Source organism: Drosophila santomea, chromosome 3L (genome assembly GCF_016746245.2).
Source record: "Drosophila santomea strain STO CAGO 1482 chromosome 3L, Prin_Dsan_1.1, whole genome shotgun sequence".
Lineage (NCBI taxonomy): Eukaryota > Metazoa > Arthropoda > Insecta > Diptera > Drosophilidae > Drosophila > Drosophila santomea.
The window spans coordinates 9,735,325-9,761,283 of NC_053018.2; the positions used below are offsets into that span (position 1 = coordinate 9,735,325).

Sequence of the window (25,959 nt, forward strand, 5' to 3'; positions counted from 1 at the left end):
AAATGGCTTCATAATTCAATAAGCAAAAGGGCGGAAATCAGGTTGGTTGGGTTGGGTTGGATTGCGATACTTACAGATAACGAGGGGCGTCAAGAGATGATTATCCTGGGCGAACCCGTTCAACTTTGCTTTCTCTCTTTTAATTTTAAAAGTAACTTTTAAAGTTACTGGGAATTTTCCGCTGAACGCGGTCCGCTAACTTTAAGCCAAATAAAATGCTACAAGTCTCGAGTCTTGACCGCAACTAACTTGTTCTTTAGACAGCCATTTCCATGGCTTATCAGCGCTAGTGGAATCTGAAGTAATCTATTTATTTATTTGGCACAACTACTCGGAACTAGGAAAAGTTGGCAGCCAGCATTTCTCATCTTTCGCCGAACTCCTGCCACGTTTTCCCTGCTCGTTTGGGCCATAAAGTTTTGTGGCCCATTTCTTATGCTTATTGTTTTGGATTCCCTTTCCTTCTATACAATTTTGTGTGAACTTTTCCCTGCGGTTCGCCGTATTTTCTGGCTAATGCAAATTAAACTTTGCTAAAATATGCTTCAAAGAGGAGTTTCTCGCTCACTTTATTGGCCTATATTAAAAATAATTGAAAAACTTGCATAAATTATTTAAAAATTGTGTCGGCTTGTAATGAAACAACTTCGGTGTGTTAAATTTAATTTTATTATTATGTTTAGCTTTTGCTTAATTTAAACACCAATCAGTGAGCTTTTCAATGCGATTTAAACGATTTTAGTTATATAAAAACTTAATTACACTCTAATAAACTTTTTTGTGGCTCTCGATGCGTTAATTGAGTAGCTTAAATCACACTTATCCGTCAATTTAAATAGGCATAACAAACAACAATTAATCTAATATTTATGCTTACTTTCAGTAAGCAAAGTGGCAACTTTATAATTAAATTTATTAAATTTAATATAGGTTCTTTTCGTTTAGCAGCTAATTAAATCGTTGTTTAAGCAACACATAGTTACATATATCTGGTGTATTCACATGTACTTATTGGTAGTTTGATTTATGTGTTCATTATTAACGAGATTGAAAATATTTGTCGGGGCTCAAGTGCAAATACTTCAATCACCATAAATTATGCGTTCGCCGGCCATTTGTCATTCGTCGAGGGGCTTAAGCGATTGCAATTATAATTTTCCCAAGAGTGGAAAAAAATGCAAATTTGTATGCATTGTTTCATTGGATTATTCGGTCAGCTGCAGTGACTGCCTTAAATTATTTACCATAAATTCAGTAAACCCATGAATCGGGTGTGAATTCCCAAGTGCGTTCAAGAAAACTATAATTCCATTCACAGCCCAAATTCCGATTTCCAATAATAGAACTCAGAAAGTATTTCAATTACCTACGCATCTCACTGCAACTGCCTCTTATTTTTCCAATGGTTGCATCAATATCAAGTCAAAATTTCTAAGACATAATTGCAATTATTAGAGATACGGACATAAATGTGTGTATATCTTATGCACAACAACTGGCAAATATTCTGCTCAAATCGTTGCCAAAAATTCGTAGTTTTGAGTGAGCACGTGAGTTGCATACTTTATGCGAATGAAATCAGCATGAAAACGCATGGCATCAAAGTGGAAAATATGCAAAAGTTTACTATATTTGATGTGATTCATGCCGAAAAGCTGTACAGCTGCGTACACTTGGGTCAAGTGGAGAAAATAAACCACTTGCTAACTTGCCAGTAAGCGAAAGTTTCTTGATCAAGATATATATTAATAAACATTTTACAAAACTATATATATTTCTGACTTTAATCTAAGTTTAAGTTTTTTGAAACCAACCCAATGTTACTATTGTTTCGACCCCAGCTGTAGTTTATCCGAGCTGGTTTATGCACAGCATTTTTACAGCTTCTACTTGACAGTGAATGCTGAATAGAGTGAAGTCAAATGGTGTGTATGAGTGATGAACCATCGTTTTATTATTATTACTGTACGGGTTTTACGATTTCTCACCAAAGTATGCACATAACTCGTGGCTATCTGGCTTCTTACACAACTAGTTTATTTTACAAGGATAACTAGGCATATAATATATAGTATACTATCAGGGTTACTACGTCACAATTCGAGCTTGTTCAGCGGTGCACAGCTGGTGCTCCGTGGCCCCGCTCCCTTTGTCCACCACCACGACGATGGCCTGGAATGCTGGTTCCACCGCATCGTTCCCGGCCAAAGGACCACCACCTCCTGGCGCACCTCCTCCGCCGGAGGAGCGCCTTCTGCCGCGTTTCAGGACACTCAGCAGGCGACTGAGCAAAGTTCGGCGACCACGACTCCTCCTGTGCTACAGATTTGTCACCTGTGTGATGTTGGTGGTCGTGCTGGCCATCACCACCTGCGGCTGCTGTCGTCCCTTCTCGAGGACAGGTGCCACCGCAGAGCGCTCTGCCCGAGCAGCTGCCATCTCGTCCTGCGCCACCGGCAGCCACTTGTCCAGGAATTTCGGACGAAAGAGCAGCGTGAACGTGGTGCGGAATTGCTTGCTCATGGAGCAGTACAGAATGAAATTGATGCTGGAGTTGATCAGGGCCAAAATGTCCATCAGGTCACCTGGTGGGGGCAAGACGACAAGACATTGGGTTATTACACTTAAAGCGAAAGGGAAAGAGGATGGTGAGTTGAGTATGGCTTTTATTTGGACCAATCGATTGTAAACGTGATTACTCACTCAGTCTTAGGTAGCACTGCAGATAGAAGACATCTCCGAGTACGGCATTCAGCAGACCCATAATTCCCTGTGGAAATTCCGTGATGAGGAAGAGGAGTAGCACCGCCAGCAGCATCCTTGTGGTGCGATCCGTCTGCTTTTCCTTTTCCAAAGTTTTGCTATTTTTCCGTGGTCTATCCGCGGCTTTTCCATTGGCCGCCGATTTGGTTCCATTACTGGCAGCCGGAGTGGCCGGTTTGCTGGTGAGCTTCTTTCTCCGCCGCTTGGCCTCCAATAGGGCCAGGATCAATCGAACCGACAGAATGGTGAGTGCTATGCAGGGTATCAGTTTGATCACAACACTGTATATGAGAAATGTGGCATTTTGCAGCGAGGCATTGTGCAAGGCCAAATCGCTGTGGTACAACCTATAGACCGTAACATTACGCACCACTGGCGATGTAGTGGGTGGTGCAGGGGTGGTTGTCGTTGTCGCCAAGGAACTCACATTCAACCACACCGTCTCGTTGAGTGGTGCACTAGTGGGCGTGGCATTCAGAGCAGCCGCCCTGGCACTCAGCAACTCATTACGGTAATCAATGACATACTGGGTCATGGGAATGGAGTTTATCACTTTGCCATTCATATCCAACTGATCCACATACTCGGTAATAGCGGTGATCAAATAGAGCGACGGCGACACCACCAAAACACACACCACATAGGCGGTGGTTATCGTTATGATGGTGGTTCTCATTCCGCACCACACGCGATTCTTCTGTGGATAACCCACCGCTATATAGCGCCAAACAGCCAACGTCACCGTCAGCCAAATGGAAATGGTGTGCAGCACCTGGGCAAAAATCGAGTGGAACTTGATGAAGCAGGCCCAGCTGTAGCTGAGCTTCTCCTCCCGCGGCAAACTGTCGGTTAGTATATAGTCGTGTATGGTGTAGGGTATATATTCCAGCATAACTGCCAGATCGGCCACGGCCAGACCCGTGAGTATGGCATTCGTGGGGGAGCGCATCTCGCGTCGGGTTAGCACAATGATATTCAAGGTATTCGCGATGGTGCCCAGGATGCAGACCACCAGCGAAACATAGCCATGCATGTTTTTGTAGCTGAAACATAAGGGAAAAAATATTAAATTAACTATGAGTTTCATCCTAAAGACAATATTTCAACTGTGTGTTAAAGCAAAATCATGTGCTAAACTGCCTGAAGCCCATTATACCATTTAAATTGTATGTAAAACCGTCTTTTACTTTAATAAGTTTTATTTTTAGACAATTTCCCTACAAACCAAGCACAGAAGTGTAATAAAGACACAAATCGAAATGTTGTGGGTGAGTGGCAGGCATTTCCCAAATTATGTTTCTGTTATTATGCTCTAGTTAGCCTTAACCAATTTGTTACTTCCATGTCTAGTCCGCTTTCTGCCGGCAAAGTAGGCAATAAAACCATCCAAAAGCCATTTCCGTTGACTTGCCAAACAGCAGCGTTTGCAGCAGTGAGGCAATAAACCCTCTGGTGCCTAGGGCTTAAACCAGCCACGCCCACGCCGCCCACATCTGGGATAAACATTTTACCAGCTTTTGTTTAGTGTTCGTCGAGCGCTTTGAGGCCAAAAAAAGAGGTGAAAAAGGAAGAGCCCAGGAGCAGGACTCAAATTTCTGGCCAAAGTTTTTGGGGAATTTGGCACAGGAAAAAAGCGAGCCAGCCCTCAACGGTTTCGGTTGCGTTTGGCTTTCGGCATTTCGGCATTTCGAAATTTTGCCCTGTTTATTTTTTGCCTTTGTGCAAGTTGCAGGCAACAAATTGGACTTAGCATAAAATTTATATAGGGAAATGCGAGGCGAGACCCACAAACACGACACTTTAACGCCTGCAGGATGCAACTCCTGCGGCTGACTGCTAGCAAAAAAATGTCTAATATACTCCGAGCTCTCCAAATGGAGTGACACGTGTGCGTCCTGCTGGTCCTGTCGGTGTCAGGACTTTAGTTAAATTGTTTATTGCTTTCGTGGAAATTCCCCATTCACTCGAAACAAAAAGGTGATTCCTGTCCGAACGACAGTTTTATTGGAGAATCTAAGCCAAAATTGTGGGCAACTTTTTAGTCCTGTTACCTTCCCCTCCCCCCACCTCTCACTGCAGGTGGTCTTATGCAATCCCGGCTGAATTTCCATTCCAATCTACGTAGAGAGAGAGAGAGCTTTTTGCCCGGAAAATGCTTGCCAGTTCATATTAATTTGTTTGCGAACCAAATTTTTCCAAGCCAACTGAAAAAACTTTTTGCACGGGCCATGCAATCAGTTGTAGGGGAGGAAAATGTCTCTATTATTTTTGATAGCTAGAGAAGAAAAACTATGTCCAACTTGGCATAAAACTCTCGATTTTGTGCTGATACCTTTGGAAGGGATTTTATTGAGAAAAAAACAGGATCCTCTAGATTACACAGAAGGAAATGGTTGCATCAAAGTGGTAAATAATAACGTGTCTAAATGTACTGACAAAGAAGCAAGCATTTCAAACATTCATATTTATTTAAAAAATATTTTGAATGTTAAAACTCAAAATTCTAAGCGATTTTAGGTAATTTAATATAGTTCTCCTAATGATATGCATTTTCCAGTGTACTACTGTTTGCCTTGCCTAGTTTTTTTCTCGGTTTTTGGGTTTCATTTCGTCAGCTAACTATGTCTGATTTCTGGGCCAATAAATTCGAGCCAGTACCCTCCACCTGGATGCCAACCTGGCCCAAAACAATTCCAGGACTTCATTCATGTCGTCGACGTTGTTGTCGTTGCCGCCATTCATCAACATGGATTATCAAAGGCCATAAATTAGACTCAGGAATGGCTGGGAGTCTGGATTTTCACCAAGGTGCAATCCAGCGACGACGAACCCAAGAAACGTACAACAGCAAAGTTTTTCTGAGTTTGATGAATGGAGTTGTAAATTCCTTAGGAGCTGGGCGACAAGACGAGGGTTGTGCCGCCAAAAAGTGTCGCCGGCATTCGGAAAGCGCTTCAATTTCGCTGTTTTCGGGACACGTAGACACACCTCTCACTTCGTTGATATTTTCTGTATCCTGTCCATCAGCATGAGAAGCCTTTAACATGAAATGCCAGACGATGTGTGCCTATTTGTTTTATTTGTTTGGGGAGTACACGGCCGCAAAATGCGAACATGCATTTGGAAAATTAAATATTTTTCAAAAGCAATTTTACACATTTCTTGGGTCTTCGGTTTTTAGGGCATTTTTTATTCTTTTGGTTAGCTTTTCTCTTTGGCTGCGGAGAGTCTCCTTTGTGCGTTCTTTATTATTTATGTTAATTGCTTGTTTTGTGCGTGTTATGCTGCGGTTTTTCCTTAGCTTTTGGGTTCTTTTTCGCTTTGCCATTAATATTGCGTATACGTCACGTTGCCGCTAGGGAAAGGGTTCTTCTTCGATGTGTCACTGTGTGACACATTGGCGTTTGAATTGTATGCTTCTTTCGGGTGTTTTGGCGTTCTGGCGTTTTGGCGTTCTGGCGTTTTGGCGTTCTGGCGTTTTGGCGTTCTGGTGCTCTGAGTTCTGGTGCTCCTTTGCCGCTTGAGTGGCGCCTGGAGACGGCTGAGTGGGTGCTTTTGGGGCGGTTTGTGTCTGTCTGGGTCGTGACAGCGTCAAGTGTCGCCTCCGCTGGCAATTTGGCACGTCTTAAACACAAAAGTAAATGGCCAAGTGTTCTGGCTACACATCTAATTGCCATATAGTCGTCTTTCAAAGTCCAGCTTCCACCTTTAATTAAAGCGAATGCGGCATCGCATTCTGGGCTTCTGATCCTGTGGCCAGCCACTTTGTGGCCATTAACACGGGCGCTGGCCAAACTGGCTATAATTAAAACTAAAAGCCGTGGTCTAAATGGTGACCCTCAGTGGCTGTTTTGTAACCGAAGAGTGATTTATTCACAGCTTTATCATGGCAAATAAATGATTATCAATAATTTATCTGCCGATTGGATAATGTTCATAATTTATGGAACTAAGAGGAGAAATAGCGCCATTATAAACTAGACATTTTTCTATGACCCATTAATCATTTCGGTTTATTGTGGTGTTATTTAAGGGGGGGGTAGGGTTTTGAGGGTTCAAAAAAAGTGATTTTTTTTAATTGCATATTATGAAAGTATAGTAACTCAAGATTGTTGTCTGTAAATAGGAAGTCAATCGGAGCAAAACTCACAAAGATATAGCTTTGGAAGTAGGCGGGTCTCGAACGACTACCTGAGTAATCCCTCAGCGGGGAAGACAGCAACAAAAACTTTAAACACGTTTTTCTCAAATCGATGTTTTTTGAGTCGGTGCACTCTGTATCTCAAAATCTATTCAACCGATCGTTCTCAAATTTTTTACAGTATTTCCTTACATAATTTATGAGGTAACGCTGTCGAGATTTTTTCGTTTTTGATTTTAATTTTTTTATTATTAACAACAATAGTCATGAACTTTGGCCAAAAATCGGTATTTTCACTTTCAAGTTTTGTAAAAAGTTCAAAAATTATAATAAATGGAAAAACTCGACAGGGATACCTAGAGGGACATAAAAATTGATGGAAAAACTTTGGGTATTTCATATCAGATTATCCAGTGCTGAGGTATGACGTGCACCGCAAAATGTATTTTTTCTGAGGCGCCTGCGAAGAATTGCTGCCATTCGGTCAATTTTCAATATTTTTCAACCAATATTTCACAGAATATAGTTCAAATACTACTCTTTAATGTACAATAATCAGAAATAAATTTACTTTTACCGTACGCCCAAAAAAAAATCTGTAAAAACCTGTTTTTTTCTCCCTTTAAAACCCTACCCCCCCCTTAAGCTATGGCAAAATAAAATTAAATAAAATTTCCAACAAAGATAAGCAAATCAGATACGTCCACCTTAAACGAAGCCTAATCATATAAATACATAACAATTGCCCTAACTATTTATTATCGCTTACATGTATGAAATTCGAAGAAATTCGGCGTAAATTACAGAAATTGAATTTCCTACGCAGCCATCACGTTTTTAGGGCCGCTTTTAATCATCATCTTGAGGTTTTACGACCGTTCGGCATGCAACAAATATATAAATACTCGCTGCCGGGATTCACTTTTTTATGGGTGCAGCAGATGGCCGCTTGGATGGCCCCTAGGTTAGGTCAATTAAATTGATTTCAGCCATCAATTGTTGACCTTGCTGTTGACAAATCTGTTTTTTTGTTTTCGTTCTGCTTCTTCGTTTAATCGCCCGAGAAAATTGTATGGCAAATCAAAATTGAAGCTCCCCCAAAATGGGGCGATAATCGATTTCTGAACGATTCCCTTGCCCCCAGCAGCTAATGGATATGATGTTGCCATCCCCCTGGCTGTTGTTTTATGGCATTGTTGTCGCCATGTCTGGTTGAAAAGCCCCTGGCCTTGATCGTGACATTGGTGAATGTCGCTTACCTTGTGTGAAAATTATCCATGCCGCTGCCGCAGTAGAGCGGCTCAGTTTCATTGTTGCCACTGGCCATTGTTGCAACAGCAACAGCAACAGCCACAGTAACAGTAACGGCAAATGCTGCAAGTCCTTTGTGATTGCCGTCCGTCACTCACCGATGTTGCAACTGGATTTGCTGCCAAGGACAGCCGTGCAGAGCCTTCGCAGCAGATGCATTAATAATTTATTATCAACGGGTGGCCCCTGCAAATAAGGATAGAGAAAGAGACACTTTAGATGGGGGAAGTTAGAGGCTCCATTGTTCAACTGGACGTATAATTAATGCAAGTTGTAAATTGTTGCGTACATGGCCGTTACCCCATCAACTAATGTGATTAAATATTGCATGCAGCACACTTCTGTTGTTGTTGTTTTTGTTGTTTTGCTCTCATGGTGGCTGCCCTAAGCCGATTAGCGAATGGCCAGTAAAATGTATGTATATATATATATATATAAATTCTCTCAGCATAGTGTCTGCAAATTGGAGGATTTTCCTTTTATCTACTCCGTGCAACGCCTGCTGAGAAAGCTGCCTTGCAACTTAATTAGCAGCGGGAAGAGTGCACTTGCTGCGAGGATAAATGGAGGAGTTGAGATAAGGACTAGTTTGCTACCCTTAAAGGATATTTATGTGGCAAGTAGCTGAATAGCATTACAAAGGGATGCAATGCAGCAGGGGAATTCAAGAATTAAATCACAGCCTCTTTTGGGTCGCCAAGTTCAAATGTTGCGCCTTACACGTCTATAAAACCCAAATTCCGGCCCATAAATAATTGAATTCGCCCAACGGCTGGGCTCATCAAGCGGGCTGGACGAGATCAGGACGAGACCGCAGCTGAGTGGGGAATATAAAATATCTGGAGCCATCGTGTGGTCTAAATTAGATTTGTATGGCTGGAGCGTGGCCAGAGATAAATGCCATTTTTCTTTGCTCTCCTTTTGAGGGATTCCATTTTTATTTTTTTAAGTTTGCCTTGTCCGTACGAATTCCGTCGGACGTGGGCAATATGTTATCTGTCGCCCCGTTGCTGCCACCCAACTATTGCAGCACGTTGTAGGTCTGCGTGCCTGCTGCAACAATTTTCTTGCGCAAAGATTTTAATTGCATTTGTTAGGAAGCTGCAGCAGAAACAGCAGCTGCTGCTAGCAGCGGAAAAGCGTTGGGAAAGCGCTGGAAAAGCGATCGAGGGCGGGGTTTGAGAGGGGGCGTGTGGCTGCAATTAACACGTTCCATGAGCCACAGAAACCGCAAAGCCAGCACACTGTTTAGATATGCATAGAGGGCAGAGATACTTCACAAGTACTGGGGCAAGGCAGAAGAAAAGCGGCGGAAATTCACGGAAAATGAGCAGCTAATGTGCAGGATGCTTAGTAATTTGATTTGCAAATTTCCATTTACCCATTGCTACCAATTTATTTGTTGGCATGGCCTGCAAATGAACCGCGGGAGCTAATTTATTCTCGCAAATCAAGTTCTCAAGTTCTCAAGTGGCTAAAATGCAATTTATTTAGGCTCGCTGCGGGGAAATGAAATACTTTAGCCACATCAAATGGCGGTGAAATTAATTGATTGATGCTCTGCTCCGTTTGACTGATGTAATTGTTGTACCCATTATTATGACACAAGACAAATGGCCAAGTAATATTAATTAAAATCGTGCCGCGCCTTAATTCGATTATATAAATTAATTGCCGCTTGATGAACGCCGTTATGCAAGAATATGCCGCTCAATCCCCATGGTTCATTCGAAATTCGATACAAACTGCTGCCGCCCAGCGGAAATAATTTCGTATAATTGCGAATATATAGTGGCTATATAAGGCCGGATGATTGCTCCGTTCATCACGAGTGTGTTGATGCGGTTGTATGTGCTGTGTGTGTGCTGTGTGTGTGCTGTGTGTTGTGTGTGCTGTGTGTCCTGGTGAGGTGACAAATGAAATGATTAATGAATGACAGCTGCCGGTTGCCCGCAGATGTATGCTATAATTTTTGCAAACAATAGGAAAGAATAATACGCTGCTGCTATGGACAAAGGCTGATAGCTTAACGGATTTCATGGGAATGTAATGAGAGAAAATCTGGATGCTAAACTTTTGCAATAATTACTGGGACCAATACTTCTTAGCTCTTACTTGTGCAGGGTTTTTTAAAAGTGCTGTATACCTCAATTAAATTATAAAGTTAAGTTAAAGGTGCTGTATACCTCAATTAAGTTATAACCGGAAACATATAATTCATTTGTGCAGCATACAGTACACTTACAGTAACAATTTGTTTGAAAATAAATATTTTTGTCGAGTGTGAGCCTAATTTTACCCATGAAAAGCAATCTAATGGCGGGCCTGAATAGCATTTTCATTTTGGACACATGCTCCGTTGGACAGGACAGCAACAATGAGAGCGTAAATAAGGTGGGTGTAAGTGGGTGTAAGGTGAAAGCGAAAGAGGAATTGAAATCAAAACTGATTTCCGCATGACAAGAGGGGGGTACATACATACATTGGCTCGGACCTTGGTGCTTGGTCCTCGTCCGATAAACGAGTTATGTCACGCCCATATTGTACGGATTCGTGCCGCCATCTAAATCGCAGCCACAGACAGGACAACAGATATATGTATGTATGTATATGGGGAATACCCGGGGAGCACAACACACATCTATGGATAGTAAAAATATCCAACAATCGCAGCGAAATGAAATTCAAGCTGCGGGGAAATCTTATTTTTGATTATTCAAGCCAGCATTGAGTTCTGCCACTTGCCGCTCTTCAAACTAATATTTGCTCCTTATTGATTATTGATTGATTGTTTTGCTACACTGTTTACTTTTCCCTGGCCAGCTGTTTGTTCTTCGCTCTGTATTTGCATTTTTCTTCTTCACGTAAGCAAACTTGTTATTCGCTGCTTGTTTGCTTTACTTTCTGCACTGGCATTATTTGAAATTGTTTTCTAAATGGTTAGCCGAAAAAGAAAGTCGGAAGTTTAAAATGTCGAGAGCGGAAATAAGCAAAAGTCATTCCCCACCACGCCCGCCATGTGAAGATGGACAGCTGGAGTTGCTGCTCGAGTTGATCAAATTTAAGATAAGTGCTTTCGCCAGCCAAGTGGAAGGAATGCCCTTGCCCACCAACAATTTGGCAAAGTAAACCTTAAAGCTGCTGACCAGCAATTTAATGAGCGAAAACTCTTGTCAGCTTGAGAATCGCAAGAGGAAAACAAAAAGATTAGAATTATACTATGCCATTAGTGCTCTCAGCTTTTCAGCGTATGCAGTGTGTGCTTCAAGTGCGTCGAGCAAAGATAATGGCCAAGGTCACACGGTGAAAAATGGGGAAATTATAGGAATACCATGGCAGCACGTAAAGCTTTCACAAACGAATGTGAAGAACCATTTAAAATCCCACTTAAAGGTGTCTAGAGTGTGCTTTATTTTACACCTGTTAATGGGTCTTAAATTTAAACTGATTTTAGGCATCTACAAAATGATAGTTGGCTGTGAATCTGAAACATATTTTATATATATTATATTTTCCACTGCACAGCTAAGCCTTATGAGAACTCAGCGCCCCCGTTCCGTGAGACTCTTTCCATTTGCACTTTTGCCGGATGTTTTGGGGGCATACGGAGATTCCCCGGCGAACTTTGCCACCCAAACCGCTGGAGGGCTGCAGCCGTTTGTCACAACGATGACTTGATGACGACGCCACTTGGGCTCACATGGACACGAGTTGCCAGTCATGGCAGCAGTTTGAGAACACAGAGTGTCTAGCCCAAGGAGTAGAATGGCGGTTGTACACGGGCATACAAGCATAAATACAGCTACTGCCTGCAAATATTTGTGTCAGGATGTCTGACTTCCCTGCAAATATCCTGTCAAAGTTCTGTTTCGCTAGTCTTTCTCTCTCTCTCTCTGGTTTGTTTTAGATCGAGAAAGTTTCGCTAAACAAAAATCCGTTCTTGTCGATGTAATTAGGCGACATGCGAATCGCTCGTTCGCCACCATTTCGGCACGTTACTCATACGCACAGGTGGCCGCAGAAACCGCAACCTTGTGATACACACGCTGCGCAGGCATAATTCAAATGTCATCCAGTTGTCATTGTTCGTTTGGCAAATTGTTCGCCGCCTTTGCGAAAAAATTTCAATGGAAATGCTGGCGCAAAAATTGGAGTGTACGTGTATGTTCGCCTTATTTCTGCTGTGTCGTCGTCTGTTGAATGGAATTTGTATATCAAGCATACGTCATGTAGTCTTGTCTGAGTGAGTAATTCGCCAGAAACAACAAGATGATAGCTTGGTAAAATAGGATATATTATGGAGATGGGAGAATGGTAAGCCCCAGGCTAATTTTAGTCTCAAAGAGTTTTGAGTATTCAAAGCAGGGAAACTCCCAGACGAATTCAATTGTTCTATAAATGAGATTTCATTTCGAGTAAGCGGATCATGTAGCTCTGGCATATGAGTATATGAGTATTAATCATACTAAATGATAAGCTGACTGGGTAGCTATGCTGCTTGCAGTGCATGCAACTAAGTTTAATTTTAAGTCAGGTATGTGTAATTAACTTCATTGTACTCCGGCCAACGAACAACAAGCAACCGCATTAGCTTATCAATGCAATTACACATGAGTTCATATTGCACTCCCCCTCAAATGTTTGACAGCAATTCGGTTTCGCTTTCAGTCTGCTGGCCAACATTTTAAGCTCGAACCTCAAAGAGATAACACTGAATCGGATGCATGTTTTGGGCCAAATGGAAACGTGTTGCATGGCAGACCAGCAATTTGTTGCCGAAAACTTTGGCACATGTGCAAATAGTTTCGGGTGGCTGCGCAAGTTGTTTCACTTTGAAACAATGCTGCTCTTAATTGAGTGGCAGAAAGCCGAAGCTCATGGTGTTGAAGTGGGTTAAAGATGTAGATGATGTAGAGAATGGTGCTTTGATTGCCAGCAATTTGGCCGCCCATTGGGTTTGGTAATTGCCTATCCATTTCACGGCTCTGCCAACAAAGTTATTAGGAAAATAAACACACCCATTTCAATAAGCACAAATCAAGCATGAACCACGTGTGCAACGCGGTAAAAATACCTGCCTTGACATTGGTTTTTGTTCGCTGATAGTGGCATACAGTTGCGGCCAACAAAATAGTGTAGTTATGAAAAGAATATAAATCTATTTACCTGCCTCATCAATTTACCTAAGCATCAATAATTCCTAATTTTGTGGATGAGGTGAATCTGAACTAACGATGAAATAATCTAGAAATCGGTATGCAAAGTCATGCTGTGAACCATTAGTTTGAGCTTCACTGTTCGCTAATAAGCAGGTGGTTCTATATCCCGCCTTTGGTCGGGGCAATAACAATTGGCCAGCTTGTCAAGTGGCTGGCTGCTTGGTCCTGGCCACGCCCCTTTCGGCCCGCCCGCCCCTTTTGCATAGCCATTTTGTTGAATGGCACTGCTTGACTGGGTCCCGTGAAGAGAGGTCGTCGTCTATCATTAAAGCGAGGCATTGGGGCGCAACGGAGCCTTGACAAGGTCGGTCTGTCAGTGCACTTGGAGCCACCCACCAGCCACCACCCACCAGCCACCACCCACCAGCCACCACCCAGATGCCACCACCCACATTGCCCATTGAAAGGGCGAGACAAGGCTGAGGCGAAGGTGTGAACGTGAAATGAAATTATGTAAATAGCAAACGGCAAAGAGTAATTAAAAATTTGATCTCGAGAAGTGTAAATTTGTTCAGGCAAACGGCCAGTCGTCACAATAATTGAAAAAAAATTCCAGCTACTGTTTGCTTTATTCTACTTTTCTCGAAATTTGTTTAGTAAAGTAATCACTTAGCCGTTTACATTTAAAGCCACTTTTAGTCAACGTCTTGCACTTCCTATGCCAGAAATTGTTTGCATTTGCGCAACAATGCTTTGGAACAGGAAATGCGTTTTCTCTTGCCCGGCAAACAATGGAAATTGTAAAATAAAAATGGTTTGCCTGGCCGCAAAGTGCAGATAATGACGACGGGAAATGCCATAAAACCAGAACGGAAATGACACTTATCGCAGTGTTGCTGTAGGGATTTTTCTCGACCAAACTCAAGGCAACTCAGCAGGTGGAATTCAGAGGAGATGCGGCCATTGATACCAAGATAATAACTCAAATGAATTGGTTGTCGAGGGCCTTGGGGCTCAGGTCCTTTGAGACGCTCATCGGACCCAATAAAAACGCCAGGATGGCAGGACATTGTGCACTGATTTGCAACAACAACTGGGGAAAACAGCAAGAGCAAACACAGACATCAAATCAGGCATTCGAAGGAACAAACTGCAAAACAGATGATCCCCGCATTATCATTCCAGCTCAGTTGTGCTACTACTGCTGCTGTTGCTCAGCGTTAAAGTAAACGACATTAATGGAAACATCAAAGTAATTTGATTGCATTTTCTCCCCCACAATGGATATGAATGAGCAGCCCAGCGAACGAAGGAATCCGCATATATATGGGGTATGTTGTATAAGTAGATGGTTACACAGGGACAAAGACTTGCTGAAATAATGCAAAAATAATGCAAATAGTTATTCCAAAAACTAACAAACATAAGGTTGCATATCTCTAGACACCTTTACAAGTGATATTAGTCGCCTGGTTGATGCGAATTCCTTTCAGTTCCCAATTCTTTAAAGTGTACACATTTTCTGCCGTGTATCTGTGTGTGTCTCTGTGTGTGTCTGTGCTCTCTGTCTGTGTACCCCTGGGGTGCTTGTGTGCGTGTGGGCTGCACACATAAGTAGCAGGCATGGAAAACGGGGGCTTCTACCAGTTTCTCCCGCTGTTCTGCCATTGATATTTCACTGCCTGCTGGGCCCACGCCCACGCCGCGCCCCGCCCCCTTAATGGCATCTCATTTTCATGTGTGTTTTCCACGAACTACAGCACGCTCTGCCTCGATTTGCTCGGTCTCAGTTGATGCTGTGTTAATTTAATTTTGCCAACACAAAAATAGACAGCACGAAATGGAATATGTCCTGCAATGTAATTGCCATGACCAAAGCAAATAAAATTAGGGCCAAGTCCGAGGACGATACAAGATGAAGGCCACGCTTAAAGAAGCATTACTCGAAGGACTCGGCATATCTATAATCATAACTCATAGGCAGAACTGGATACAGTAAATGGGTAAAAAGGCTGCCCCTGTGGCCAGGCAATAAAAGGACCTCCAAGTGAGAGGACAATTCAATTTGAAGGCCGAACTTAAGTGGATTTGGAATGCTTGTAATCGCATTTAAAAATACCACACAAATTATGTAAATTAGAACGGCTTATCAGCAAATGCTTATAAGCTTCTGCGCTACCCAAATCTATTTTTTTTTCCACAGTTCTGAACCCTTCGCACATAAATTATGGAAAATTAACCCTAAACGACTCATTTAATAAGCATTTTGGCCTACAAATGCACTCAGCTGACTTGAACACACCTGAGACTTCCGAGGTGTTTATCATATTTATTTATGGGCCCGACACCATTTTATTCATTTACATTCAAATTTATGGCTGTTCTGCTTAAATCAATGTTAGTTCAGTTCGCCCCATTGTTCCTGGCAATGAAGGTACCCTAAATTATGCAACACCAAGTCCTTTCGCAGGACACGACTGAAATTGTGGGTTTTCTGCGCCGCAGGCCTTATCAATTCCAGGCACAAACACATGTCCTTATTTTCGGTATGCAAATGCTTCAACCCACGCAGATGTTTGAGGTTGTTTGTCTCAACTACACTTTTTTTGGCAAACTTTAAAATGGAAGCGCTTTTTGGGGCAACCGTTGTATCATGTGCCTGGGGATTGCTTGACATTTGAGTGGGTGACAGCGTAGACAGAGAGTTCAGGCCAGAGGTCAAAATATAAATGGAGACAGGAGTTTGTTTTCAATGAGTTTCGTACGTTTCAATTCGAATCACTCAAGGATTTTATGGCACTGACGCTTGAACAGGCAAGTCTATAAAGTTAAATATGAATATGTTTTGGAGACGAAGTAGGATTTATATTAACCTCAGCTCAATCTTGACAGGCTTAATAGAGCAGAGAAACTTTGAGCTGTTTGATAAAGTTTTAGCATAGGCACTCGGCCCATTTAAGTTTGAAAAGATTGAATGACTCATGATAAAGTGCTAAAGGTGAGTTTAAATAATCCGTTAAGCCGTTTATCAAATATCTCATTTAATCCAGGAAATTGTGGTCTGACCTTCATTTCTCAGCTATCAGTATAGCGGGAAATATAAGTGAATCGCCAATTCTCCGTCTCCAACTTGTGTTATTTGCTTAACCCCTTCTGGCCTAAATCAACAAGCCCACAATCCACGTTTTACTCTTCACACCAAACAAAAAGATCAAGTTAACTACACACCGACCAGCAGCCAAGCATTTTCACGCGCATTAGCTGCTCGTTTTCGGAGGCATTTTCCGCGGCGGGAGGGGATAAAAAAAGTTCGTGGGAAAATATTTGGCCTACGTAAAATATGCAGAAAGTTCATCATGAAAGCAAATAAAACGCATACGCCGCGTGGGCGACCCTGTCCAAAGGATGGCTGTCAAAATATGAATAATGGCGCAGCCAGACGAGTACCTCGGATTGGTTGCCCTTTTTTTTCATTGGTTTTTTTTTAAATAGCAGCTGTAAAAAATTAAAAGCCTGCAGCTGCCTGCGGCTGCACGGGAATATAAAGAATACTGCCAAGTCAGCTGTAAATAGCTCAGCCGCCTGCTCCTTCGTCCTTCATTTGCTGAACAAATACCAACAAGGTCAAGTGAGTGAGTGGGCGCCTACTTTTTCTTTACAGAGTACGGAGAAAAACAGTTGAAAATACAAGTTTCTGACTCAACAACATATTTTGAACGATTAAAGTAGGTGGAAAGTATGAAGTTCGGATGAAGTATTCATCGAAAATATGGTAGTAAATATCGTGCGATATAAGTTTTGATTAAAGTACTTTTCAACTTCAAGTATCTTGCTTCAATATATATGCTTTTTATATAGAGATACAGTGGCATTAAGCAGGAAGATTTGTTTTTCTCCCAAGAAGTATTTATCTCAGTGCATAAGGTTTTAGAATATACATTTTGCATGAGTCCCCGGATGGCTTGGGTCCATTCTGCTGACCACTTGACAAAATTTGGGCCTTTCTGCGATGGAGGAGGCGTGGAAAAGTGAAAAGCGGTTCGAAGTTTATGTGCCTACGTGTCGGCCATAGTTAATTTATTATCCATGGCGGGGTCCTTTATTTATTCCCCCACTTTAAAACATTACGGCTGTCTGTGCTGGCAGCTTTAATCAATTGCTGCGAAAGCTTTTTATCTGTGCTGTCAGGCGAAAAAGCAAATTATGACAAAATGTAACCATAAAAAGAGGCCAAGTCCGAGTGAGAGTGAGAGTGCAGGCGCAAAATTACCCTGGCCCCAGAAATGTGCATGAGATTTGGGTTACAAATGCTGCTTTATTAAGACATGGCTATACTTAGTACATAAATACCAGCCATGATGACACTGTCAGTGGCAGAATCCTGTGTCATTAATCTCCCATTCCACGTGAAAATTGACCCAGGACCAGCTCATCGCATCGTATAGCACCTAAGTCCTTGTTTCTGATTGATGGGTATCCATTTGCAGAGCTGTTTTCGTTTGCCTTTATATAGACGCATAAATCACATAGTCTGGTGCGTTCGTGCATGCAATTTGCATTTAATTTTTAGTTAAGTCCTCGATGAAATCTAGTTTCGGGCGATTATTTGTCTGACTCAGCTGGAAATCGGATCGAATGTCGTCGCCGGGCGATAAAGTGGGTGACAAATTGAATGGCATTTCCCGGGTATCCAAGGATTCGAGTGGTGATACTTGGAAACAGGAGTTCGTACTTCGGACTTCGGGCTCCGGACATCGGACTGCGAACTTTTGCCTAATTAAGTTGCCCATCTAATTTCGCCAGGCAGACGGACGAAGGCATTAGCACTTCTTCTCACATATCATCAGCAGGACTCGCAGGACTTGCGCCAAATGTCATCAACACTAATGGAATAATTTGAAATCTACTTAGCTGGAAAGCAAGGACAATGGATGGTCGAATCCGCCGCTCTTCCCGAAACTTTCCCCCCACCAACATCTTGCTCAGCTGCGTTTGTTGATAATAACATTATTTATGTTGTTTTAATTATTTTACGCATTTTACCACAGAACATTACAATGAACTCGAAGTGGGCGTGCCGTTAGCCCCCACGCTGGGCAGGATTCCTTGCCCTTTGCTCGCCTTTTTGTAGTGCTCATTAAGGACGAGGAGGGCTAATTGAATTATGTGAGTGATGTGAGTGGCACAGGGTGTCCATTAACTTGTACAAATTGCCAGGGACTGCAGGTTCGAAAGGCTTAAAGACAAACATGTTTTCGCACTTAGGAGATTTGTTGACAGTGCCAAGAAATTTGCTTGCAAATTCCCATGTAGTTGGGGAAATGTATCTAAGAAATTGCCATTCAGCTGGGGGCCCTAAATTGTGTACTTTATTGGGGTTTCCTATTTATTGGCACCCTATATACACATTGTACGTGTATGTTCTATCATTCAATCCACAAAGTAAATACGGCATTACTCTGCATTTACACTAATCACAATTTTACTACTGCCGATAAACGTGACAAACTTTCATAACTCTTGGCAAAAAAACAAGTAAATATTTACCAAACCCAAATGTAGCCACATAAAGTGAGAGCTCGCATAAATTGATTCATTCGTTTGCTTATTATAGCAAACGATAGCCCGTTGAAATTAGTTCGAAGGAATGGAGCGCCAATTAACTTTGGGCCAAGTTAAAGTTTGTTGGTAGAATCGGTAAAACAATCATCAAAGCAGATTATTGTAATTGAGACAGTGTAATGGGCACAAGGCTAAGGCAATTCTTGATTAGAAAGAAAATAAAGCCAAATAAATAGTAAAATAATTTTGATTAGCCTGAAGCTTATGAATAAGCTTTAGGTGATTTTGAATAATTTATAAAATTGACTTTACTTCCCGTTTGTTAAGAAGTGCTGTAATTATATTATAACTAACTTATTGGTTTCTTACGATGCACTAATCTTGTTGCAGTAATCTGTACAATCCTAATTCGTTTAGAGAATCAAACTAGGACTCTGTTCAATCGCCCATTTACCAATTTTCCCTCTGTGATAAGAGTGCTCGGAATCCTTTGACATGCGAATATCGTGCACAATTCCCTTAATTATGCGCCGCCAACTGAAGCGATTGCACTTTATCGGAATGAAGCACGCACTCGAAAAGGTCATCAGCCGTCATCGATGGCTTGGATCCGGATCCTTGGACTAGTTTATGACCCAATTATGCCAAAGTGTCTGGCAGTTGGCGATGCGTTTTCGCGCTATTGTGAAACCGCCTTTACAACAGGGCTCCCAGTTCGGCCTGTAACCATGATTTGTTTGCTTGACTTGGCTGACACGAAGCCAAATGGCACACGCACACAGTCTGTTGAAGCCAGCGCTTTTGTCCGGAAAACTTTGTTCCAGATACTGGGAAAACCACGGACGAGCATATCAGACATTTAAGAACGAATTAATACGGATAATATGCTTAAGATATATTTTTAATAATAGTTACTTTATCCCACAAGGGGTGTTCTTTCTAACGTATATATTGGTTTTCAGTTCTTCATTAGAACAACTAGTTAAACCATTGTGGCAGCTAGGAATTTATAACTACTGATTTTTCGTTCTCTGCATAGCATAGTCGCATTGCTTTCGCCTTGATTGCTGCAATTGCTTGGCAATAAATAAATGACGGAGGCGTTTGCAGTTCCAGAATGCTGTCTATTACGTGCCTGGCAAGAAAGTAGTTAGAAGGCGGCAGAGTTCGCCTCCATTGAAATGTAATTTAAATGGGTTCCGTAACCCCGCTTTACGTGTTGGCCTGCTCGGATCACTGCGGCGGTGGTGACATTTATGCTATTGCCATCCGAAAGCTGTTATTTCGAGCCTCCAGCTGTGGATTCGTGGAAATCGTTGAAATCGTGAAAATCGGCCAGAGGAAACCCTTTGGCGTTTGGCCGACTGCCAGGCAGCGGAAAGTCCTGTCATAAAGGCAACTATTACGGGGACACTTGATGGCGTCCTGGACGACGGGCATATCCTATAATCAGCAGCAACGGCAACTAATGGCAGCACTTAGAGCTCCTCGCCAGCACCTTCTGGCCGGACTCTCATGAAAGTGTGATGAGGCCAGGTCGAAATGATTTTGGCATACTGTTAAATTCATTGGACATTGGACTTTTTAATGGCCGTTTGCTGTTGCCAAGTGTTGCGGATCCCCATGACGCAGCTTCATTAAGGTGTCCTTTTTACGGGCTGCCCCTTCTGTTCTAAGCTAGTTGTTGCCATTATTTTGATTATATTTATATTATAACCTGAAATCCGTTTCTAACCCAAAAAGAAGCAGAACTAGCATCGCTGATTTAGTCCTGCCACGTCGCAAGCATTTTGGCTCAGCTTGTACAACATTTAGCAATTAAGGGCGGAGCTTTTGCCAAATGTTGCACGTCATAATCACAGTTTTCGCATCTTTGTAGGCGGTTTTTTTTTTTTGTATTTTTTGCGTAAAATTTGTTTGCAGTTTGCCGCGCTGCTTTGCAGCTTGGCTTCACTCGAGCGCTCATAAATTATGCAGGAGTCGTCCTCTGGTTATTTTTGTTGGCTTTTTTTGAATTTATGATGCCAACTTAAATCGCGAATATTCCGCTCTCTGTTTTGTGTTCACTTGATGTTGTAAAGCGCCTCAAGTGTTCGCCAGCAACATTTTTGTCACAATTCTCGTTGTCTAGGCAAAAGTTTTCACTCTTTTTTTGTTGGTGTTGTTAATAAATTGTCCGTTGAAAAGTCCGAAACAGGAGTCAACTTTTCTATGACTGTGTTTTTTGGATATGGAACGAATGTGGCTCGAGGCAATTGCGTGGGTGGAAAAGTAGCCTGTGCAGTGCAAGTTTTCTGAATCGCTTTTCAGTTGCTATGATACTTTTTTTTTTGTGGGCTGGAAGCTTATCAAAAATTATGAAATGCAATGTTAACTTTTTTGGTATTTCAATTGTAAAGCCAGTCTACAGTGCAATACAGAACAAAGAAGTTGTTCAAATGCATTCTATTCTGTATATTATTTGCAATGATAATTACTACTTTAGCGGCATATTAGTAAACAAGTTTTTTAAAATGAAATATAGTTCGGTTTTATCACTTTTTGTATAAATAGGATTCGTATGAACCAATGTAAGCAAACATAGAAGTAACATATCTGCTGTTTTGGCAATGATTAGCTTTAAAAACATCCAAAACATGGAAAATATTAAATAAAATTGTGCCAATTTATGAATATTTATTTGGCTACGAAAAATGTAATAGGAACATGCACCGAATTTAATGTTTCAATTGCTTTAGCCATCTTAAACGCTCTCGCCCGTTGGCAGGACTGAAAGTAATTTTAATGTAATTGGCATTACGTGAGGGGGATTTGTTTGGTATTTTTGGCATATCATTTTCATACAAATCTGATGCCAGGCACAACCCATAACCGCCCAAAGCCACCCACTACCACCCATAACGGGAATACCACCCTTCCAATCACGACAAACGAGCATAAAAAATAAGCATTGCCTACAACTAGGCGCTCACCAACAAACACACACACACACAGACGCACCCGCAATGATGTCAAGGCAGGTCAACTTTACGAAAAGCGGAGAAAAATTGGGGCATAGATTGGGGCATGGGAAAACAATCGAAATCAGCAGCCCCCTTATCACAAATCAACTCAAATTACGAACTCAAACACGCAAAAAATGAAAGCCACGAGGAAATATTTGTGCGTGCATAAAACAAAGGCGAAAACAACCACACCTACACACACGTAAACGAACGAAATTCAATAGGAAAAGCCGGGGAAAATCTCTACAAAATTTGACTGCGCAAATAAAGTAATATACAGTCAATAAGGCAAATCGTCAGACTTGATTTGGATCATTATTACGCATACGCCGCGTTATGCAAATCACACAATTTTCCCTCTGCGCTGAAACAGCGCTAGTGAACTGGATATAATTTATAATTTATAGAGGAAAAAACGGCCGAAAAAGAAACAGAGTGCCATATCAAGTTTGACGTGGCAGTTTCCGGCAAGTTTCAGCCAAGACAAAGTTTTAACTGATTTTTGATTAAAATCTTATCCTATCACGGCGGCAGGAAGTAAAAGTAAAACCGAATACGAAACCGAAACGGAAACTTTGATGAAATTTTCCGTCAAAGTCATCCGCAAAGTCTAACATATTGAGCGTCATAGAGGGGCTTTAATTAAATTTTATTTATTTGTTGTTTCAGCAAATTGACAGATGACTTTGTTTTTCGTTTTTGATTAGTTTTTGGTAGGCTAACGGAGAACAGAAGAAAATCCTGTGCTTGCCATAAAAAAACATATACTCATGGCAAACATTTTTAGAAACGTCACTCTGCTCTATGGAAAACTTGTTTATTTTGTGGGAAAGCTTTTAAACCAAAAAAATAACAAAATCGAAAAAACGTGAATTTTTTAAATTGCCCAGCATAAAAAATGTATTTCTTCGCCAGAGGATTATTGTTGTAGATTTATTCGTTTCACGAAAATTAAGTAATTATTAGGTGACAAGAGCTAAGCGGACTAAAGGATTATATTTCAGGTGGCCTGAAATCTCTAATGCTTGATTTAAAACAGCGAATAATTCAGCATATAAAACCACTTGCAATTAAAACTAAGCTTAAACATTAGTTTGTTTTGCCAGTTTATTTGCCGAAGGCTTTGTTTAGCATTTTCTGTCACTTTTTTCCCCGCTTTCAAATTTTCTTTTATGTTTTCCGATGTCACGTGCAAGCGGTCAGCTCTTGTATTTGCCTAGTGCCATTTTGTGATTGTTTGCATTGTTTCAGGACCAGAACAAAGTCACTATTCTATTGGCTTTTTTTATCTTTCGTTGATAGAGAATTCACTAGAATTTGCTGGCGGGGACAATGGACTGCCAAAGGGATGGCCAACGGAAGTCCTTGAAGGGTTCTTACGAGGGCTGCGTAGCAGCTGAGGACCTGACCCCTTGGAATCCTTCTTTTGTGAACATCCGAACTTTTGCTTGAGCAGCAAGCGTTAAGCAGAAATGCCTCAACACTCCATTAATTTCTTCGCTGGAAAATGACAAAAACGGAATCAGTCTCGTTGCCCAATTGACTAGACCAATTGAGCCGGATAAATTCCTTAGAAATCTGCAGAAAATGCGACTTAACATTACTGCAATTGTTTGATAAGCGTTTAATTACTCTCATGTCGGAGGACTATTAAGTCCTGTAAGAGTCTCCCTCGAGTAACTTTAAGTTTCTCACAATTTATAAGAGCCACTTGATCGGATTTTCTATTTAATTATTTACAAATACAGAGAACAGAACCAATTTCAGTATATTGTGAATTTTATAGCACTGCGCACATAGGTTGGTAATTTATAGTCACACAAATAATTCAATGGGTTGACACTTACTGCAAACTAGAGTCCAAAATGCTGTTCCAATGCCGAAATATGCTAATTATTCAACAGTTGTTCTGCAAATATTTGATTTGCCTAATGCAGCATTATCATTTAAATCTGTTGAGCGTTGGTGTTCAACTTTGCTGTTTCATTTACATTTTTATAGATTATTTGTAATTTATGTGTTTCCATGTAGTTTATTTCACTGATTACTGTAGATAATGTGCAATTTTTTTCACCGATTTAAAACAGAAATATTCCATCGATTAAGACAGAGAATGGTATTTACAAAATGTTTATTATTATTTTAGTTTCGGGTGAACTCGTCACTTTAAATAAATCTTTTAAAAAACCAAATAGATTGGCAAGTTATATTTTAAATTTACTTTTACCTTCACTTAAAACTTTTTGAAAAAAAAGAGCAAAACATATTTCAATATGTTTTATTTCAACGAATGTTCCAGCTTTTTTTCATCAAATATTAATTACGATTTATTTTATTTGTTGGCAATTTATAAGTCTTAAACTTGTTTAAAGTACTTTTCACTGCTGTAAGTGGGATAAATCACTGGAATTCAGCTAGTAACGCAGCCGCAGCGCACGGAACGCAGAACGCAACTGACACGAGTGCATGGCCAGTCAACAAATCCACAGCGAACGGTGCCGTTGCGTTCAATTCGATTCAGTTCGGTTCGGTTCAGTTCAGGATGGTTCGGTTCGGCTGGATAGATAGTGTTTATTTATTTGGAGGGACCGAAGCGGCGACGATGCGAACGCCACCGAGAGGCGATGAAGACTGTGCGCGAGTGGCGGCGCCAGAATCCGCAGTCTCGGCTCGCCTAACTGCCAGTTACTGCTGCGTTGCCAACTGCTTCCTGTGGACTGCATCCTCGCGTTCCACAGGCAAAGACAATGGGCAAAGTCAACGTCTGCAAAGGGGCGCTCTTAAGCCGGAAGTTAGGGCTCTCTTAAGTGATTTTGTGCTGCGCATGCGGCCACCGGAAACAGCTGTTCCGTGCAGACCATCAGCTGCTGTGCTCCATTTTGTTTATGTTTTGATGGCGTTTCGTTTTGGCTTTCGCTTCGGAGTTTTCCTTTTCCTTTCACTTTTTCTTTTGCGTTTTTCTTGAGACGAGGTTAAGGTCAGGCCAAAATCTAACAACAGATGGCGTTTTTGTTGCCGCGAAGGATACGCGTCCCAGGAGGACTGGTAGTAATGGTAATGGCTTTCACTAATTTATGCACTTTGGCCCACGTGGCGTATGCGTAACACTACCGAGTACCAGTCAGTCATAAATCATCGTTTGAGTTAAAGGTGCGAGTGGTTTGGTGGTTGGAAAAACTTTAATTTATGGCTGCTTTGAAAATATTGTCAGGGCTAAACAATCGTTTCAATCTTATTAGGTATATATATTTCTGTTTCAAGTGTACTAAATCCTTGAATTAGTGTTGCTCAAATTAAGAGCGTCTCAAATGGCATTCTCTCTGGTTAAACTAAACCCCAGAACTGCTGCCAATCTGTGGGCTCGTTTCTAGTATTTTACCTAGTCCCAAATAGCTGGCCATTTGTCAGGCAAACACCCGTAGATTTTACTAGCGGCTCAGACGCTTCTCAACCGTCTGTGGCCAGAATTTATGGCCGGTTCCCTTTATGCAAATGGAGCCGGAGAAAGTGTCCAAGTGGTAGGGGAAATGGCAGTAGAGAAAGTGTCGCCTGCCATGTTACAAGCGCATGACAATCACTTTTGCTTTTACTTTTTTAATCCTTTAAGACGTTTTCTGTCGTCCCACAGGCAGTCCCTTTCTTTTTCGTACTTCTTTCTCTGCACTGCTGTTGATTTTGGCCAAATTGAATTTATAATGCTGGCGGAGGTTTCTCTATATGCCCCAGACAATTAGGGCCCTAAAATGCGCATTAAGATGGTGGACCAAAAAAATACTTACTAAGCTGGCTTCAAAATGCTGGTAGTTACAATTTTTCATGTTCATGTAATTTATACCGCGTTTTGAAAGTTTTTTTTTGCTTAGCAGATTTTAACATAAATATATTTAGCACACTCACACTGTTTTGTGTCTAGATAGCAGATTACTAACGAGGGGTAGATTTTCCGTAACGGCGAGAAGTGCCTCCGGATTTCGAACCGCCAAATGGCCGCTGGAAATGCGCAGAAAATATATATCAC

The 25,959-nt window shown here is 41.5% G+C and overlaps 1 protein-coding gene across 1 annotated transcript; it reads right to left on the reverse strand.

The window, feature by feature from the left end:
- Positions 1-651: 651 nt before the first annotated feature.
- LOC120449421 (G-protein coupled receptor dmsr-1) lies at positions 652-24,098 on the reverse strand. The gene is made up of 4 exons (XM_039631879.2): positions 23,789-24,098; positions 8,164-8,401; positions 2,704-3,806; positions 652-2,585 (listed from the first exon to the last, which is right to left on the reverse strand). Exons 2-4 carry the CDS (start codon positions 8,229-8,231, stop codon positions 2,320-2,322), a joined length of 1,437 nt encoding a protein of 478 aa, XP_039487813.1. The 5' UTR covers positions 8,232-8,401; positions 23,789-24,098; the 3' UTR covers positions 652-2,319.
- Positions 24,099-25,959: the final 1,861 nt, after the last annotated feature.